We start from the raw sequence: 13396 nt of genomic DNA on the forward strand, positions 1-13396 counted from the left end.
TTCACAGTGTATTTTCAGTTCAACAAAGGGAATACGAAGGATTCATTCTGATTGGCCAAGCGGGTCCATTCATTTTCCAATGTGCAGAATCTGCAGAAGGAACTTGGAGAGCCTTTAGAGCCTAATAGAACTAGGCTTACAATGCAAACACTTGATCCCACAAAAGAAGGGGACAAAAAGGAAATACATTTCCCATCACAACTACTAAAGGCGTTATCCACATTTCGATCACAGTGTCAATGTGAGGTGTCCTTGACAGCTGCATAATAACTTGGAGTCGCTGAAAGCTGGTTTGGTATGCAATCTGTGAAATGTCAGGTGCTTAGTAAGCAGTCTGCTCAGAATTATTCTACAACACAGATTTAAACGCTTAGAACATTAAACCAGGCATGCTGTCAGTGCTCCTGCATTTGGAGGTCTAAGGGTTGTTAAACTGTCAAGAACTGGGTCACAACGGATTAAGACAGTGCATTTTTTTTTTTTATCCACTCATGTCTTTTTAATTTGCTCAAAAATGTACAGGGAGGGATTACTTACAGACAACGGAAGTGACTCCAAAAAACGAAGAGGGTAAAACACCAGTAATAGTTGTTATAGTCTGTGGACAACTCTGTTTTGTTTGAAACTTTTACTACTCTTATTCTGAAGTCTGCCTGGGCTTCACTGTTGGACAATATGACATCAGCTTTAAGCAGCCATTATAAATCCATTTCCACCATGTTTTTAGGAATATAACGTTTTATAAATCAGGCCATGAATGATATATTATGAACAAACTCCCCCATGTGAAAACTTTCAGAATATAGAAAGGAATGAAACTGGAAAGTTTGGTGAATGGAAGTGGAGATTTCTGGCTCGGAAAAAAAGTTATTTCAAGAAGACGACCTTTTAAATGTATAATATGCTGAGATTTTCCAAAAATATCTATGCATACACTGATGCAAAAATAATCCCTCTCAATCATCACTTTTGACCCCAAGTGTGTGGTGGTGTCTGTGTTCAGGACGTTTCTGAGCGTATAGGTGAAGGGCCAGCCAGGCTGCCCTGCCCTGAAAACTAATGTTTTATTTCTCTGATTCACTGCTTTGTTCTCACTAACGCCGCTCCCTCTCTTCATACATGTTTAAATATGCAAATGAGGCATAATATAATACTAACTTTTAGTGGATTTAGGAGAAATCTAGAGACACAGATAGACAAAGCAGTACAAATGAACACATAGATGTGTATTCTGGGTGTTTTCTTACTAGTCTGAAAGAAGACGCATATGCAAAATAGCCCAAAATCTCAAAATAGACCAGAACATGAAGAACATTTGTATTTTGGCCTGGGTTGACTCTTCAGCATGATGCAAAGTAAATAAATTCGAAAAATCAATAAGTTGGTAATTTCTTAATTAATGTTTCAACCTTGTTTGTAAAGAACTTACTTCTATTGATGAGAAATTCTGCAAAATTCTATTCACTTTTGTGTGTAAAGAAACTTGATGATTTGAAATAATCAAAATGATACAAATACAATTCTGTAGTGAGTTTTATTCTAATTTCTAATATTTATAATCAAGGGCATTCATTTTAATTGTTTATTTTTCGGTCAGAAAATAAAACATTTATTTACAAAATGCAAAGCTAAAACTACAACCAAACATTTTTTTTCATATGTTTTGGACCTATTATTAATATTAGTTGTGGCGTTGATAATACAATATTTACTTTCCTTTATTTTCGTGAAGCATATAACAGTTGCAGAGACGCCACTAACCTTCCTCCTTCCTCCAAGTTGTAACAAACGGGATTTGTGAAAAGCAGAGCGAAAGGGCACGACAGACTCATTATACAGCTATCTTGTGCGCAGTATATCCAGAGAGGTTGTTCTTTTACAAAAGGTTCACTAGCGTCATCTTCTAAATCTTTAAAAACATTTCGTTCCCCTAACACCTCCCCTTCACATGTGAGTGAGAACATCAAACGCACGGCTGTGTGGTAATACACAGTCGGAATTCAGCGCATGCAGGTGTCCTCTCCTCTCCTTTTCATATTTTACGCGCACACTTGTTTCCACGTCCCCAAAAGCTCGCTTTTAAACGCGATACATGATTCTTTGGAAGGTGCCGGTGTCACGTCAAAAACACATTGAGATTCACTGCTGACGGACGTGCTGGGAGACTTTGATGTAAGAATTTGCTCTGGTCCAATAATCTGGCTGGTGAGGTGATGAGCGCGACTGAGCTCCGCGCGTTCACGTGGAACCTATAAACGGACGTTGCGCGCAGATCCGTTAGTAGTCGTGGAGAGAGGAGAATAGGATAATCGTTGCGGAGGATCTGTGTCGCAGCGGGAGATTACCTGACACAGATACACCAGGAAAATGCTCACAGAGCCATCATCACAGACATCTTCAACTCTCCCTCCAACACATGGCTGTCAAACTTTAACGTCCGAGGTGATATGAGAACAGGAGAGTCATGCAGCTGAATGAGACTGGAGTTCAAACACTGGCTCCAGAGCCATGTGAGCAGCAGATACTACAGGAGGACAACACCGGAAACTGTAGCAGCGGCTCCACCAGCAACCTGTCGCTGCACTGCTGGCTGCAGCTCCTCACCAGGGAATCCATCATGGATTTTCAAGGAGACGGCTCCAGTCTGGTGATGCGTGTGATGATAGCATGTGTCTACTCCATAGTCTGTGCACTGGGGCTGGTAGGCAACTCGCTGGCTCTGTATCTGCTGCACTCTCGGTACAAGCAGAAGCAATCGTCCATCAACTGCTTTGTGATGGGGCTGGCCGTCACAGACCTCCAGTTTGTTCTGACTTTACCTTTCTGGGCGGTGGACACGGCCCTGGACTTCCGCTGGCCATTTGGCCGTGTGATGTGCAAAATCGTCAGCTCCGTCACCACCATGAACATGTACGCCAGTGTATTCTTCCTCACCGCCATGAGCGTGGCGCGTTATTACTCGATCTCCTCCGCGCTGAAGATGCACAGCCGGCGGGCAGCGGCCACCAGGGCCAAGTGGACGAGCCTGGGCATCTGGGCTGTCTCTCTGCTGGCCACTTTGCCCCACGCCATCTACTCCACCAGCTTCCAGGTGTCGGATGAGGAGCTTTGCCTGGTGCGCTTCCCAGACTCAGGCAGCTGGGACCCACAGCTTCTTTTGGGTCTCTACCAGCTGCAAAAGGTCCTGCTGGGCTTCCTCATCCCTCTGATCATAATCACCGTCTGCTACCTGCTGCTGGTGCGCTTCATCCTCAGCCGACGCATCGCGGGTGCGGGGGGCCCAGAGGTCGAGCAGGGCCGGCAAAGGCGTCGCTCCAAAGTGACCAAATCCATCGTCATCGTGGTTCTGTCCTTCTTTCTGTGCTGGCTTCCCAATCAGGCGCTGACGCTGTGGGGAGTGCTCATAAAGTTCGACCTTGTGCCCTTCAGCAAGGCCTTCTACAACGTGCAGGCCTACGCCTTCCCGCTGACTGTGTGCTTGGCACACACCAACAGCTGCCTCAACCCCGTGCTCTACTGCTTGATTCGCCGGGAGTTTCGGGCAGGGCTCAAGGAACTTCTCTTCCACGCCACGCCGTCCTTCAGGAGCCTGACTCATCTGCTGCATCGCAAGGCCAAAGTGGCCGAGGCGCCGCCTGTTCTCGTGCTGGTCCAAATGGATGTCGGACCCGGATGTTGAATGACTGACTCAAAAAGTAAATAAGTGAAAGCTGCATATAGTACTATTGATCCGGAGTTGTTTACTATGACGGTTTATCCATCTCAACCCTGTCAACACATGTTTTTGGTCTTTGAAAACAACATAATCACAATGGACTACCCAGTGGGATGTGGCCCACTTTCACTGCGTGCTCCTGAGATTCACTCAGCAAAATATGTTTTACTTGTTATCCAAGAGAGAGACTCTTTCTCTCTCTGTACGTCTTTCTCTTTCTCTCTCTCTCTCTCTCTCTCTCTCTCTCTCTCTCTCAGCCTCTGACAGACAATACATTTGCTGCTCTCTGGCAATCTGTGTAGCTGTCACTCATGAGATTTAAATAGTTACAGCGCTCAGATGTTTGACTGTGATGAGCTCAACCTCAATTAACATTTGCCACAGCATCGACATCGCGAAGTGGGGTCAACCGTCCGTGACACTCGCATGTGCGTGAGAACTTCACCGATCAAACTTTCTGACCGTGAATGGATGAGGGGTTTACGCTGAGAAAACAAGAATAGATGGTGACCGATACGTTGGAGGATGGGGGATATGAGCATAAGAGGGGGTTTCAGTGCGTCTGTGTTTGTATTTGTTCTATGGTGCACTTGTTTTACGTCGTTTCCGTGAAAGCAAACTGGGAAAATAAAACCCAAGGAGCGCTGAAATCAACCTCCTGTTGTTTTTCAAGGTTAGACAATATGACAATGTAACACGTCAAAGGGTTTAGAGCAAATGTGTGGTTAGTGAGCTGAATGTCATCCTCGAGGGAACCTGAGGATCACGAATTAAGGGGATTCAAATTAAATCCATACTCCTGTGCGACACATCTTACACTGGTCGCGCATGAGCTGAGCACATAAACTGTATTATAGGCACACAAATAGAAATGTTCATGCTCACTATTATGCACACATACAGAAAAAATATCTGGGTGCAGTTTTCTCGTAGCGGTAGATGTGTCATATTGAGCAACATAATGAATAATTTAGAATTGACATTACAGCTGCAGATATGTGGTTTTTGCAGAATATTTAAACCAGGCCGTTTATACAAACATTGCGTTTCTCCATGGACAGTCCATTGATGTCACCACCAGCATTTGCTTCTCTGTTAAATGACATGTTGAAGGAGCACGTAACCGAGTAGACCGACGCGATGACGTGATCGTCTCTGAATGTGATGGCTCTCTGTATTCTGTCATGACTCTGAACATAATCATGATCTTTTATATGACACGTTTGTGGATTTGCTGTTTCAATGGAATGTTTCAATGACGTAATGAATAAACTAAAAGCTCTGAGCTGGAACTCTTTTGTAATAATTGTCTAAGTTAGAATTCAGAGGATATCTACGGGGGAAATGAATTAGGCAACAGGAGTTTGGAAAATAAAGTGGGACTGTTGTTGTAAAATAATTCACTGAGCGAAGGGCGTCAGATGATAGACAGAGGCTCACTCCTCTGTTCTCTTATTAATGGTTTTTCATATTATCATTCTGTGTTTGCACAGCACCTCTTCAATCACTACCAACATCAGCACCGCACCGCACAAATAATCTATGAGCAAAAGTGATGAGAAAAGTGCTGTTAACAAGAATTGCTATCAGACAGAGGGAGTAGCTTTTCTCTATCCTCACTGAGAATTAAATTTGCACTTTTAATCAAAGCTTGTCACGGAGTGGAAATACAGAGAAGCAAAAATGTAAATATTTTAATATAAAAAAACTTATTAAAATATTATGGCATGATATTTATTTGGTTTGAAATGCCCCACGGACCCAGACAGCCCTACAAAAGCCCTTGAGTCATTGCTTGTAAATTGATTTGTGGTAATGTAATTAACTGCTCATTTGAGTGAAAACACGCCTCACAAGCATGAAATGATTAAAGCATTAAAAGTGCTCAGTATGAAAACAGAGCATACATATTAGCCATACATAATGGGGTGTTTTTTTTGCACTAACGTTACCGATACAACACCACCATAGACAGAAGCATCTCAACTTCAGGCCTTGAGGCTATGCACATTTTAGAGGCCCTCCCCTCCCTTCACGATATGCCATGGCAACGTCAATTCAGCAAGCCCCCATCAAGTCACAGCAACAAATAGTAAAAGGAGTGCCCTCTTGATCAATAAAAAGAATAGGGCTGTATAATAGTTCAGAGCCTTATTCATAATGTTGACATTTAAATTCTAAATCAACATTCCAATGTTTTGTTTTACAGCCCATTATTTCTGCACAGTTGCAGATGAAGATCAGACTACACTAATATTAGAATTATATTTTATTTAGAATTAGATTCTAGCAGTGGCTGGGTTGTAAAGTTCAAAAGTAAAAATGTATTATATATATATAATCATATCCAAAATCCAAAACGTGTTTTTTTCTGACGAAATAGATCAGACAGTAATCCAGCTAAGAAGCACTGGTCTGCCATGGGTAGTCCGCTGTGTGTGCTGCACTTGAAGGTAACCTGGTACATACACAATTCACAAAGAATGAGTGGAGGGCAATCAACAGGAGCCCACGGCTCATTTTTACCCTTGGGGCCCCCTGCAGGGTTAATCCGGCCATGCTGGGAACAGAATTATTTGCAAAAAGTAGCAGAATCAAGGACGTGTGTAACATTGACTTTGGACGGTATGTCAGAGAAGATGAATGAGCGGTTGTGTATCTTGAGAGTTCTAGAAGCAAACTATATGTTTTGTTATAACACCTTTAACGCTGAATCTCGGGGGGGGGGGGGGGGGGCTTTATTTATGCAGAACTAGACAGTGAAATGGGCTTACGTTCATTTTGATCATTGAAAAACAACTGTTGCACATTTATTTGCCTTAAACAACGAAGTGCCCTTTTCGTGTAAACAGCTGTGTAAGAAGCACAACCAGTAGAGTCAGGCATGAGCAGATTGTTTTAAAATGGTCATGCCTCACATCACTGCTGATTATCCATGAAAAACCACTGGTATCAAACAGAGTGTTTATCTTCCTACACTTGGTCCATTGTTTTCACTCTCAACTATGCATCACTTTTGTAATTACACATACCTGCACAATTGAGATTTGTAGTTTCAGCGTGTGCATCTGTACCTTGCTGGGTAAGTATCCAATCACAACCAGCAGGTCCTTGTGCGTGTGTGTGTGTGTGTGTGTGTGTGTGTGTGAGTGTAGCTATATAGACAATAATGATATTCGCACAGCTCTGTCTGCCCTCAGCGACCCACAGAATACATCTACCCATGGATTTATCTTTCATAAACCTTGTGGAGCATATGAATAAACTGAGCAAGAGACTGATGTACATATTACAGGAACTACAACAGGTCAAACAATAGCTTTACATTTAAAGTAAATAGAATGTTTTGTTAAAGTCAACAGCTGAGAATAAATGGAGGAATTACCTCCAATCCTTCTCACAATAAATGGGGAAAGATACCTGCAGGACTGGTTCACTCACAGGGAAATACTTTGAGCTCTTATTTTATTATAAGAGCCCACATCATCAGTTCATATCTTCTTCTTCCAGTTGTTCCCCCCGGGGCATCGGTCTCGATCTGGGCCCGGAACCTTCTTGTTGTGAGGCGACTGCCGTGCGGCCCATCTGAGTTCAGATCTAAATCTGTCACATTTGTTTTTCCTCTCAAACTAAAGCTTTTGATTAGAAACCAAATGTCACACACAGAAGTGCCCGACTGTAACAGGAGTTCCTGGAGATTTAACAGTAAGCTTAATGGACTTATCAACATGCACTTAACTACCTACCATTCATGTCGGTCTGTTTGATCAATACTCATCCAAGCCCCCCCCCCCCCGAGATCGGAAGTGGTGGCAGAAGGTTGCACGACACCCTTTGGTGCTGACCTTTCTCCAAGACCCTAATGATAGCCGAACAACACTTGCATCACGAGAATATTTGAGTATCCCTCATTAGCATTTCACTGACTCAAGTTGACTTTTTCAAACATGGAGAAGCCGGTGAGACACATAGCGCGTGAATGTCACGTAGCCTCCATCAAAAGGTCCTGATGTGAGAGAGACCCCATACAGCTAAACCGATTATCTATACATGTAACGCTACAAACTGTGCGCCTCATGAAGGTTAAAGCCAGCCAAGTTTAACTGTACAGCACCTTTCATCGGCAAGGCAATTCAAAGCGCTTTTAGACCGCCATTGAGAGGAGATTAAAAAAAGACAGATATGCCAATAAAATGTGACAATATGAAATAAATAGGATTTTATGTGAGAGGTATGCAAGCTCTGGGTATTATATATTCAGGAGATGTGGAGAAACATCAGTTAACACTTCGAAAGCAGAGCACAAGAAGGCTGTTGGTGAAAATGCCTGAAAACAAGTCACTTGATTATACAGTTTTTCTCTCTTTATTTCTCTTGCTTCTTTAATCCTTTCCTTTTTCTTTGTGCCTCCTTGTCCGGCAATTTTTATAATCAACTTCCTTTATCTGTTTATTTAAAATACAGCCCTCTTGGAATATAATCCCATTGTAATGGGCATTTATCTATAACAGCTCTCTTAAATAAGATTCCTGATAAAAAACACACACTTCTCTTCTTTTTTTTTTCACAAACTCACCAGGCAAGACTTTACTTGGGCCATAACTAATTAATCATTCAAAGCGGCATCTTACTCTCTGCCTGAGTTTTTTTCCCCTCCATTTCCAGGATATATTTCGAAGGTTGAGGGGTGTCTGAAGATTTTCAATCAAGGCATCTGTGAGTGGCTCCAATTTTTTCTGCTCATCATATCCAGTTGCACCGTCACACCCATATCTTCAAAAGTCCATCATGGAATTCAATTTACTCACCCAAAGCAACAGAATACTTATCACTCTGACTATTAAAAGGCTTCATGAGTGCTAAGCACTAACACAGAGTTAGTCAGAGGCTGATTCTCACCCCCTCTTTCACCCCCTTCACAGACTCCTGCTTTGCTGATGTCCTCTGGGATTGGCTCCAGCACCTCTGCGACCCTCGGATAAGCATGTATAGCATACTAGATGGGTTCTTCGCCCCCAGCGTGTGCGAAGCCTGCCTATAATCTCAGCGAGATAGGGCATTTACGCCATTTTCATCCGGAAAACTTTGGTTACTGCATTTATCTTATCATAGCAGCAACCCATATTCCAGATAGATGTATTAATAATGTATTAATCCCGTTGAGAATCTTCTCTTGTCTCTTCACTTGTCTGATTCTTGGTTTGTTTGTGTCACTCAAGTATCTTGTCAACTTTGCTCCCTGGATGATGCCCATATAGTGCAGGCACCACGGAGAGATAAGATTCAAGATTCCTGATTTCTTTTATTGGCCCCCAGGGGAAACAAGTCAATGTCAAGCAACTCCTCCGAGAACCTGAAATCCCTGCAGATTATAAAAGGGAGTTGCCTTATGGTGTTGTTCAGTGAGCTTCCTGGAAGCAGAAAAGAAGATCCCCCACATGAGTCGAAGGTTATATACACCGGGAAGTCTCAGGCTTAGCAATAAAGTCAATGACACAACATTTGCTCATTAGCACTAAACACAAAGTACAGCTGAGGCTGATGGGAATGTCAATATTTTAGCAGGTATTTGGACATAAACCAAAGCACTGGATAAATGAAAGTGTTGGCCTGATGTTGACGTGAGTTAAAAGATGATCAAAACTATTCAAATTCATCGTGAGAGGAACATCTTTACCGAATCGTTGTTAGGACATTTCACTTGAAACCACAAACGTCAACCACATGGTGTTATCAAACGGTGATATTTTGAGAGGTTTCACAAAACAAGTTTTTGACCTGCTGGTTGTATGGAGGAAAAGTCAGGGGACCACCAAAGTCAGTTGGTTTCATCCTCTGGGGACCATCAATCTCTACATTTAAATGTATCGATATATACATTTCCATTGAGCTTAAATGAGTTGAAGCTTTTAAATTGATTTCTTTGCGATATTCCAGGGACCTGCCCTTGATTCACAGAAAGTGACACAGGTTTTTATGCAACAGGCTGGACATCGTCATCATCGGCTGCTGCAGTCTTGCTGACCTTTCTCTGCTGATGAGGATCCAAGCCTTGAGCCTTCAGCTAAAATACCAGCCAGTGTTTAAAGCTTTATCTGTTGGCCATGTTGCCATGTTATGAAGCCCAGGTCAAGACAAAGAAAGCTTTAGATGCACCAAGCCAGAAAAGGACAGATCCTGTCATCCATATCTGGAGCCCTTATTATCACACATACCAGGCTAGGCTGAGAAAGCAGATGGATTGAGTGCAGATTAACCTCATATCCATGGAGGTACGGTTGTCAGGCGTGAAACCCGAATGTTAATTGTTGTCATTTTATCATCCTGTTTGTAACGGTGCATAATACAACAGGTGATGAAAGTGAAGATGCTGAAGAAAGACAATTAGATTGACATATTTCTAGCCACACTAGCATCATGACTCTATTGTGTGTCCACCTCGGTGCTCACTGAAATATCTCAATAACTATTGGATGGATTGGTACAGGCATTTATGGATAAAGGTTATTCATTTTCTTGATCCTTTGACATTTTCTCTAGCGCCACATTCAGGTCAAATTTTCAGATACTTTGGAGTGATTACAGTCATTGTGATCGACCACTTGTATGGATCAAACGACGAGAGGCAAAATCATTCCTATAAAAATGCTGTTTAAATAATTTGCTTATATCAATGCTTACAGTGTTTGTGTTAGCACTAATTAGCACATTTCAGCATGCTAGCATTGTCATTGTGAGCATGTTAGCATGCTGTCGTTAGCGTTTAGTTGAAGCTACTGCTGTGCAAAGCTTCAAGTTATACTAGCAGTTAAAGATGGGGCAGTCTTTAAAAGGGCCACTGTTCAGGATTTAAGGGATCAGATTAATCATTTTATCTTTTGTTCAGTTGGATGCAATCTGCAACCTCACCTCTAGATGCCACTATTTCCTACACCCTGCTCCTTTAAAAATAAAAGATTACTCTTTATATGAAGATGATCACATCGTCACATGGTTCAAATGTCTTCAAAATGAGGACAACGGATCACAATTACCAAGGCACTGCAGTAGCTACTGCTGTTTATTATGATTACTGCCACGACCACCACCACCACCATTATCATCATCATCTTGCAAAATCATCATAATCATCCTTGTGCACCACGGGTCGCTGCTACCTCTCAGAGATATAATGAGGCCGTAATATGGCTGATTTTCCATATCTGCAAATGAAAAGCGGGTGCTGATGCTGCAGAGCTGGAAAAAAAGAAAATGATTTTAAAACGTACCCTGCCACTGAAATATTCCTCGGGGCTCTGATCTGTTTCAAGAACCCAAAACAAGAATCAGATAGACATTAAGCAACTGGGGATAAATCTCACTTAACACAGCAACATTTGTGAAAGATTTTGGTTCTGTGAAACTATCAAGAGGACAGCACAAATGTACAATTGTATTAGGTGCAGCTAAAAATAATTAAAGATTAATTCAACTTTTTTTTTTTTCTGCAAAAGGCTGATTTTGTAACTGTACCTCTGCTTTTAGTAATTATGTGAAGAACCACTCTATGCAAATTTCAGTACATTCTGATAATGTTTTGTTCTGTTTTATTTGGACACAATTCTTTGTATAACCTGTTCAGTGAAAGCTGAAAGACTTTTGTATTTGTCGCCAACATCGTTCAAAGGTGTTGACCCACTTACTGGCTCTATTGGAGTTTTGTGATCCAACTTTCAAAGAAATGGAAACAGATACTGACTGACAGATTCTGACTTTTTTTAAATTGAAAGACAAGAAGTTTGCTGCAGTTATTTTTTTTTTTTACTGACGCAGATGAAATTGAGCTTTCTAACCTTCGCCCTAACATTTGTTTTTCAGCCTTTCAAAAGAGGACGGGATCCTTTGTGAGGTTTTCCACGGGGCTTCTCAAATAGAGAACAATTCACAAGTCAGATTCCTCCAGAGACTGAATGCACTGTAATGTAGGTCAGGCATCGTCTTGCTGTGAGTCAAATTATCAGATATCCTCACAAAACAATCTATCTATCTATCTATCTTCCTATCTGTCTGTCCGTCCTTAAGTCCGTCCGTCCATCCGTCTGTCCATCCATCCATCCATCCATCCATCCCATCCATTCCATCCATCCATCCATTTATCTCTCCTATTCTGTGACAATGACTATCATACACATAACATATTGTTATGTATAGCTGAATATCATTTCATGCTCATACTGCAGCTATGATCATTGTCAGCTCTGGGATTCTGGCATATTTATCACATGCCGATATTAGTGAACAAGTAAAAGGGAAAAAGGGAGAAAAAAACCCCGACATTTCAGGGAGATTAAAAATGCAGTTTAGTGGATTCCAGTGGACACACTTGAGTCAAACTCAGTTTGCCCTTGTAGTGGGTTTGTTTGTTATCTCCTAAGAGAGACCTCACAGCACTGAGACGGCGCCTGGAGAGCATTCTGTTTCATCTTCAGTCGCTGGGAGAAGCCAAATCCACCAACTGTGCTGTGCAGTGCACTTCTGTGTGTTAACAGGGGAGATTCCGAGCTCGCTGACTGGAGAGGTGAAACATGGTCACCTCCAAAGGGGAAATGCTTTTATGTGAACTGAGATTAAGACACCGGTGATGTTCTTTTACAGAAATGTCAGTACTATACGATGCTTCACATGGCGGGATGAATCTGATTGCAGTGTTTCATGGAGCACTCTGCTTTCTAACTATCAACATCTAAATGCAAGGGCTGCAACAATAATTTTGTTAATTGACTAATCTGTTGACTATTTTCTCAATTAACCATTTGGTACGTATATTATATAAGCAAAAAGAAGAAAAAAGCTCCAAATTAACATATTCAAGGTTGTTTTCTCTGACCAAGAGTGAAAAATCGAAGAGTCAGTAATGTCATTGAAGACCTAAACAGCCAGCAGGGCTTTATATATATATATATATATATATATATATATATATATATATATATATGACCTCCCCGTCCTACTTTCTTTTTGCCTCTGTTTTCTTGCCTTAAGCAAAAGTGAGAAGAGAAAAAAAAAATTTACAAATATATATAGATATATATGATATTTATTACCCAATTCACCTTTAGTGTCTTGGGTTATTCCTAAATCATTCACAGCCTAATTTATACAACATTTTATTCCTAAATACATGGCTTTTTTTAAAAAAAAAAAAAAAGTATTTTCTGATGTACGGCGTGATGAAAAGAGATGTCGACAAAATTACACAAGAACTTTGAACCAGGCTTAACATAACGTTCAGATTTCTGTTCAGGAAGTTCATACAAATTAGCACATATTTACAGTAATAAGTCAATGCACCATTAAACGTTTCAGAAAACTCTTTATACAAAAAATAATAATAATATAGTTCTAAAAAAGTTTACTGAGCAACTGTTTTGCATATACAGTTGTGGTCAAAAGTTTACATACACTTGTAAAGAACATAATGTCATGGCTCTCTTGAGTTTCCAGTTATTTCTACAACTCTGATTTCTCTCTGATAGAGTGATTGGAACAGATACTTCTTTGTCACAAAAAACATTCATGAAGTTTGGTTCTTTCATGACTTTATTATGGGTTAACAGAAAAAGTGATCAAATCTGCTGGGTCAAAAATATACATACAGCAGTGCTAATATTTGGTTACATGTCCCTTGGCCATTTTCACTTC

General features: G+C 41.2%; 1 protein-coding gene across 1 annotated transcript; it reads left to right on the forward strand.

Annotated features, from left to right (window-relative positions):
* The first annotated feature begins 2301 nt into the window (after positions 1-2301).
* rxfp3.2b (relaxin family peptide receptor 3.2b) lies at positions 2302-4935 on the forward strand. Its single transcript, XM_068725972.1, has one exon. It carries the CDS (start codon positions 2465-2467, stop codon positions 3677-3679), a length of 1215 nt encoding a protein of 404 aa, XP_068582073.1. The 5' UTR covers positions 2302-2464; the 3' UTR covers positions 3680-4935.
* The last annotated feature ends 8461 nt before the right edge of the window (positions 4936-13396 follow it).

This window comes from Cebidichthys violaceus, unplaced genomic scaffold (genome assembly GCF_023349555.1).
Source record: "Cebidichthys violaceus isolate CVI_PGR_0920_01 unplaced genomic scaffold, fCebVio1.0.p SCAF_37, whole genome shotgun sequence".
Classification (NCBI taxonomy): domain Eukaryota; kingdom Metazoa; phylum Chordata; class Actinopteri; order Perciformes; family Stichaeidae; genus Cebidichthys; species Cebidichthys violaceus.